At 29.5% G+C, this 7,999-nt stretch overlaps 1 protein-coding gene across 1 annotated transcript in view; it reads right to left on the reverse strand.

The window, feature by feature from the left end:
• Positions 1 to 719: 719 nt before the first annotated feature.
• LOC111613940 (flotillin-2-like) overlaps positions 720 to 7,999 on the reverse strand; it is a 36,034-nt gene continuing 28,754 nt past the window's right edge. Inside the window, exons 6-8 of the mRNA XM_023355289.1 lie at positions 1,249 to 1,463; positions 995 to 1,178; positions 720 to 929 (exon numbers count right to left, since the gene is read on the reverse strand). Of these exons, the coding sequence (XP_023211057.1) occupies positions 735 to 929; positions 995 to 1,178; positions 1,249 to 1,463 (594 nt within the window). The 3' untranslated portion in view covers positions 720 to 734. The remainder of the gene's footprint in view (positions 930 to 994; positions 1,179 to 1,248; positions 1,464 to 7,999) is intronic.

The raw sequence follows: 7,999 nt of genomic DNA on the forward strand, positions 1-7,999 counted from the left end.
ACAGCAAAAATAGAAGGAATCTACAAATGAAATACATCCAAGAGGTTCAATACAGAATAAAATAAGCACAATGAACTCAGCCATCAACCTGAGGAAATTAAAGAATCTATGAAACATAGAACACTAAGTAAGTATATATATATTTTTTTTTTGGAAGGAATATGACATTTAATGCATTCTTGATATAAACTGTAAATCAGTAAATAAAGATGACAAACAACATTATGTTTTAACTTTGCCTCCACTCAGGCCTAAACAAAATTTTTGTCGATTATTGTGTTATCACGTCAACGATCAGTTACTTGTTCCACAATGAGGCTTGTGTGTAGGATTGGGTTTAGATTGCACCTTGTTTCAAAAACTGGTCTATGTCTTTTGAATCTGAGTTACATAATGAACTTTGGTAAAATAAACACACTAATGTAAACTTCTATTTTAATAACCATTTAATTTTGCTGTAGAGACACTTAATATTAATTATCCTACTGATTCATTTTATGAATCAGCTTTAATTACAATTTAATTATTTTTAATTGATGTATGTTATCTGTAGAATCATGAGATGACCACAAGATAAAAAGAAAAATTTATGTTTCCTAAAGGACACAAAATGTGAAATTTATAGTGTATGAATTAGATCATATAATAAATTATTTTGTAAAGTTTCCTAATTAATGATAAATATAGCAGAACTTAAAAATTGAAATTTTTCATTTAGCTTAATTTTAAGCATTTTATAATAAAAAAACGATAATTATTATAAAATATTCAGTTACAATTACCTTTGAAACATCCACACCAGTCAAAGCATGAACAGCTGGAGGTAACTGACTGACTAATTTAGTTACTCCACAAGTTAACTGATCATCACAGCTATTCAAAACAATCTCATCAGTTTTAGATAAAGGAGCTGCCACTTCAGCTGCAATCTAAAACATAATTGTTTTAAATTACAATAAAAACTGAATAGAAATTTATAATTTTAGAATCTTACTTTTGGAAGAGCCTCCAAGACAAGACTCATCACTGCAGCTTCTCCATACTGTTTGTAAGCTGCAGCTTTCATTCTCATTCTTTCGGCTTCGGCTTTTCCGACTGCTTCAATGGCATAGGCATCGGCACCTCCCAGCATCTTTATGCGTTCAGCTTCTGCTTTAGCTACCTCAACTGTTTGAGTCCTGAGAAGAAAGTGCTTAGATAAATATTTTAAACTATTTTAAAAGTAATTTAATAATTTAATAACTTTACCTTTTTCCATGGGCTATCATTTCAACTTTATAAGCTTCTGCTTCTGCAGGTAAACGAATAGTTGCAGTTAATTCTTTTTCTTTTCTCAGAATCTCTTTCTCTTCGATTCCAATCTGTTTTCTCCTCTCCACCACATCTATTTCAATTTCTTCATTTCTAATTTTTTGTTTCATTTTTGCAGATTGCAATTCATAAGCCAACTGTGCTTCCGCTTTCTTATTTAAATAAACAATTTAATTAACTAACAGGAAATATTTTAAATTTAAAATTGTTAATCATATAAAAATAAAATGCAAATATTCATCTGATTATTTAAATCTATTAGGTTGTTCAGAAAGTAAGTTTGTTTTTTTTACCACTAGTTCTGGATGGCCAGTTGAAGCCAACGAAAACAAAATAAAGGTACTGATTGAAGCAAACTGCCAAATAACAACACGTAAAATCACTAAGAGATTAAATTTGTCAAATTGAACCGTATATGATTACTTGAAACAAATTGATTTCGTTTCAAAGCTCGATATATGGGTTCCACATATTCTTAAGGAGAAATGCTCTCTTCGGTGGGATTTTAAGGAAATTTTTTTCTGGAGCTTTACTAGACAATTTAACAACTGACTCGAAAGAGTACTGCCATCGAGTAAACAAATTGAGTAATATCATCAAACAGAAAAAGCGGCCAGAACGGATCAACAAAACAGGTGTAGTGTTTTACCACGATAATGTCAAATTTCACACAAGTTTGGTAACTCGTCAGAAACTGTTATAACTTAGATGGGACGTGCTATTGCACCAACCATATTTGCCAGATCGAGCACACTCCGATTATTACTTGTTCCGGTCTATACAAATTTTTTTTAACTGTAAGACATTTACTTGAAATGACAATTCAAAAATCATTTGGATCAGTTTTTTGTAAGCAATGATAAAAGCTTTTATGAATGTTGAAATCATGCTACTACCAGAAACGATGACAATATTTGACCAAAATTGTCGATAAATAATTCAACAAAATATTTATTTATTATAAAAATATTGTGTTTTTTTTCATGGAAAAAAAAATAAGCTTACTTTCCAAACAACCTAATACTTTATGTTTTACTGGTATTTATTTTATTTATAAATTTCTTTTATATGTATGTTTTCAAATATGCAACTTATACATTAGTCTTTATGAATATAGTATCAATAATGTTTCTCTCTTGTGTTTTACATTTATATTCTTTTTCTTATTAACTTTAGTTTTAAAAATTATAATATTAAAATAATATAAAAATGCTAAAAATGTGAAATGGTTTGACTCTGAACAAAACAAACTTAAATAAGTTATAATTTATCAAACATTATTTTTCAAATGTTTCTAAACTTTAAATTCATGTCTATAAAACAGTTTAACAATTGTAACAAGTTAAACTCCAGCTTTATTTGCATATTATAAAATGGTGTAATTTAAAATTTAACAATATAAATTTCACTTCATATTACACAAATAAATCCAGCTTTGTAATTTGTTAAAACTGATATATCAACTATTAAATTGCTCTTTAGATATCCAAATTTAGAATTTTAATCATTTAAAGATGAAATATCTATCTCAAAGTGTTAATGTCAAATAAGACTTCTTAATCTATTAAAATTTATTTTGTTTGTTACTTAAATACATATTAATATCTAAAAATTAATTTCATAATTTTTATTAAAACTCTTCATTTGTACTCTCTACTACTTAGCAATTTGAGAAAAATCTAAAAATTAAATAAGTTGCTAAAATAATTATCATCTTTTAAATCTCAAATAATAAAGACTTGAATTCATCACACAATATGATTCTAAAGACATTGTTATACTTAGTCCACCCTAACGTATTTAAATTTAATAAACAAAAACAAATTAATTTTAAAATAATTGTTTAAAGAAAAAGAAAAATATTTACAGTATGTATTTTAATACCAAGATTTCTTTAAAATTCTTTTATATTGTTAAAATACATTATATTGTAAGATACATGCATATTTGTACTTCAAAATTCATTTTAACTATTATAAACATTGATTCAATATCCAAACGTTTTCTATAAATAACTAAAATTAACTAATCCTGAGACAAACAAATATTCAGCATCTAACAAATCATAGGGTATATCCTCTACTAAAAGATTATTATAATAAGATAATTTTATAAGATAACTTTCTGTAGAAAATATGATTTAAAATAATCAACATAAACACATTTAATACATCAATTAAATGTATAATCTTTTAAGAAATATTCACAATTTTTGCAAATTAATATAATTTGTATTTTTATACGAATAGGAGAAAGTAAATGTGAAAAGTTATCTTTGTGTTTTCATTCTTTATAATAAAAAAATTTGAAACTAAATAAATTGTTTCAGTGATAGATTTAATTACAAAGTTTTATTTGTAACAGATATATAGATAAAATATAGATACAGTAGAGTCCCAAAAACTTGGCCTAATGTGGACCGAAGGGTGGCCAAGTTTGTGAAAATGTCAGGTATCGGCAATGGGGTTAAAAAAGAATAAGTACGAGTGTTTCCTCAGAAAATATTGTACTGTACTTGTATGTATTGTTTGCTTGAGAATACAACAGAGAATAAACTGCCCAAATACCCTTAAACAAAGGAAAAGTACATACTTTATGAAGGCATAGACCCTTTACTACATAAAAATGAAAATTAATGAATACACAGTGTACCTGATTTTTACCTGATTAATCTGATTAATTTACCTGATAAGACAGACCCCAGAAAAATACTTTATGAGGCATAAAGCTGTCTATAATGAAAATTAACTAGGGGTTTTTTGCCCTGCCAGGATGTGGCCGAGTTATCTGGACTGCCAGGTTATTGAGTGCCGAGTTTTCAGGACTATAATGTATTAAAGGAACAAAAAGCATAAATCATAATTTAAAAGTCTATGCAAAACATAGACCAATTAACACTTATGATTTATGTGCACATATCTTATGAGTTATATTGTATTTGTTATAAATGGAAGAAAAATTCATATGTTCATTCAATTAAATGGTTTTTTTGCATATCCTGTAACTTAAAAGTAACTAAATGAATCTTTTGCTTATTTATGGGAATTTTTGAATCACTCAGTAGTTTGGTTGTCTGTGAATACATATAAAAATCAAACTCTATCTTATTTTTAGCCACTGTGTGCTACAGATATTTAGCCATCTCTATCAATGCTGATCATAAGTAAATCATAGCCCTAACACATATTACTTTTAAACATTGACAACCATAGCCCGTTATATAATAAATATGCCAAACGATATGCCAAATTCTTGGGCTATATAAATGCTGTAATTAAATATTAGAAATTAATTAATTTGACTAGAGGTAAGCAGTTATGCTGCCATCTCATATTAAATTTAATGACCAATTCCAAATTAAATTTTAGAAATGTCTAAATTAAAACTTAATTATTTATAATTATTAAATTTAATACAAGATGTCAGCATAACTGCCTATCTCTAGTCAAATTAATTAATTTTTAATAGAGAGGTTATTGCTGAAGTTTTCATCTCTAAAATATGAATGTCGGACATTCAGCGCAGCCTTCCTGCAAGTCTAGAAGTTTGACAATGGCATTTGGAACATCATTGAAATCATGCTCGACATTCCAAATGCCATTGTAAAACTTCTAGGCTTACAAAATAGTGGCTCTCAACATTCGACTTCATGTTTTAGAGATGAAAACTTTGGCCGCAACCTCTAATATTTAATTATAGCCTTTACATACACCAAGAATTTGGCATATCTTTTGGCATGTTTATCAGACATATTATTTGTCATTTTTTTTGGTTTTTTGCGAATCGAATTTTCATTTCAGGTTGATTCATTCCATGCTAGAAGAAAAGAGGAAGCTGATTCTGATTCATGCTCCTTAACAACTTATATTGTATAGTTTTCTTTGAATAAATGTTATACATAAAATATTTGAGTATTTTTTTCAGCATGGAATGTATTATCGTATTTTACATTAATTTATATGGGAAAAACATTTCACTTAATGAGTGTTTTACATTACAAGTAAGATTCTGGAATGAATTATGCTTGTTAAGTGAGGTTCCACTGTACTATAAAATTGGCCAGGATAAAAATAATTTTTTCCTTAGTTCCAGACAAATTTCCAAATTTTTTTAAGTTAACAAAGTAATCTACTAAACAAGACAACAAAATCTGAAAATTTTTCTGCAGAATAAATACTAGTTTATATATCAGGATTTGAAATATTGTATATATTTGTGTGTATATAGGGTGGTCCTAACTCTGCAATTTTATACTTCAACTAGCTGTTACCTGCGACTTCACCCACGCAGATTTTGCAAGCAAACCCCATTTATATTCAGTATTTCAACAACCATAGTAATTGTTATATAANTAGAGAGGTTATTGCTGAAGTTTTCATCTCTAAAATATGAATGTCGGACATTCAGCGCAGCCTTCCTGCAAGTCTAGAAGTTTGACAATGGCATTTGGAACATCATTGAAATCATGCTCGACATTCCAAATGCCATTGTAAAACTTCTAGGCTTACAAAATAGTGGCTCTCAACATTCGACTTCATGTTTTAGAGATGAAAACTTTGGCCACAACCTCTAATATTTAATTATAGCCTTTACATACACCAAGAATTTGGCATATCTTTTGGCATGTTTATCAGACATATTATTTGTCATTTTTTTTGGTTTTTTGCGAATCGAATTTGCATTTCAGGTTGATTCATTCCATGCTAGAAGAAAAGAGGAAGCTGATTCTGATTCATGCTCCTTAACAACTTATATTGTATAGTTTTCTTTGAATAAATGTTATACATAAAATATTTGAGTATTTTTTTCAGCATGGAATGTATTATCGTATTTTACATTAATTTATATGGGAAAAACATTTCACTTAATGAGTGTTTTACATTACAAGTAAGATTCTGGAATGAATTATGCTTGTTAAGTGAGGTTCCACTGTACTATAAAATTGGCCAGGATAAAAATAATTTTTTCCTTAGTTCCAGACAAATTTCCAAATTTTTTTAAGTTAACAAAGTAATCTACTAAACAAGACAACAAAATCTGAAAATTTTTCTGCAAAATAAATACTAGTTTATATATCAGGATTTGAAATATTGTATATATTTGTGTGTATATAGGGTGGTCCTAACTCTGCAATTTTATACTTCAACTAGCTGTTACCTGCGACTTCACCCACGCAGATTTTGCAAGCAAACCCCATTTATATTCAGTATTTCAACAACCATAGTAATTGTTATATAACATCTACCGCTGAGAATGATGAGGATTACTGAGAATAAAACAAACTATTTTCAATTTGATCAATTTTCTGGAACGTTTACAATTGTTCTATAATTGAACCAATTTGCAATAACAAATTCAAATATCAAACAGTTCGAACATTTGGTTAAAAAATCGAAATATATAAAAATATTTATAACAATGTCTGAAAAGTTATCAATTTAATACACCTAAGTACTCAATGAAGACTAAATGTAGTTTAAAACAAAAAATTTCATCTAAAATAGTACAATAGAAGCCTTTCTCCAGGTTAAGCCTTAATCCTCTCCCTCTCTCTCCGCTGGGAAATTTCCAAAAATCCAAAAACGCACACTAAGAATTTTCCAAAAATCCAAAAACGCACACTAAGAATTTTCCAAAAATTCTTAGTGTGCGTTTTCATAATGTACCCTAACTGTGTACCAAATTTCAGCTCTTTAGGTTCAGCGGTTTGCTCTGGACAATGATGAATCAATCAATCAGTCAGTCAGTCAGTCAGGACATGTAATTTTTAGTGTTGCAACGAATAGTATATTCAGCCTCAGGCTGAATACCGAATATTCGGCTAGGAGCGTGGCCAAATAGCCGAATATTCGGACAAACTATTCGGCTTGATTAATGCATGTACGAAAATAGGCGCGCAAACCACATTATGGCAAGGATCCTGCTCTCTATTGGCCCACTGTCACTACGCTTCGCCAATCGTGTTAATTCTTGGCAGTTGTAGCGGACAGACAAGAGTATCATGGAAGTATGTAATAAGTAACGATATCAAATGTGGATAACAATGAAATGACTTACATGTGTAAATAACGGAAAAAGAACAGAGAAGGACCACAAAGTGAAAATGTGAAAATAAATATGAAATTGAGTTGATAACATAATCGAACAAGTCAAAGCAGCTTATTGGCATGAAATTCACGACCGTCAATGCCAAACAATTGTTGTCATAGACTTTGGAAAGCTAAATGCTTGTAATGAAAGTCACTTAAAGTGCACGAGCGAAAGCCTGGGGCCGTTCGGGCTATCAAACTGTCTCGAATCTGTGAAATCATAACTGTGACTTATACCGACGTCCTATCTGTCTCTTTTCTCCATTATCATCAGGCTGAGTCACGTAATTGTAAAATGGGAACTCTACGACGGAAAAGTGACAAATAGAAAGTATCGTGAGTGCGTATTATGATGTATGCATAGGCATACATGGATTAGAGCAATAGAGGAAAGAGAAAGGGAAGAGCAAAGACGAGTGCTTAAAAAGAAGGATAGGCAGGGTCAGACCCTCAGATGTGCAAGGATTCTCCAACGATAGACGTGTACGTGTGCTGATCTTTGTAATTATAAATTGTGAATACATGTGACTAATATTATTTTCCTTTTTATTTTGTGCATGTTACAAGTTATAAATAAATATAAACAAACAACACTAACT

This window comes from Centruroides sculpturatus, unplaced genomic scaffold (genome assembly GCF_000671375.1).
Source record: "Centruroides sculpturatus isolate CEXI.00-Female unplaced genomic scaffold, Cexi_2.0 scaffold1086, whole genome shotgun sequence".
Classification (NCBI taxonomy): domain Eukaryota; kingdom Metazoa; phylum Arthropoda; class Arachnida; order Scorpiones; family Buthidae; genus Centruroides; species Centruroides sculpturatus.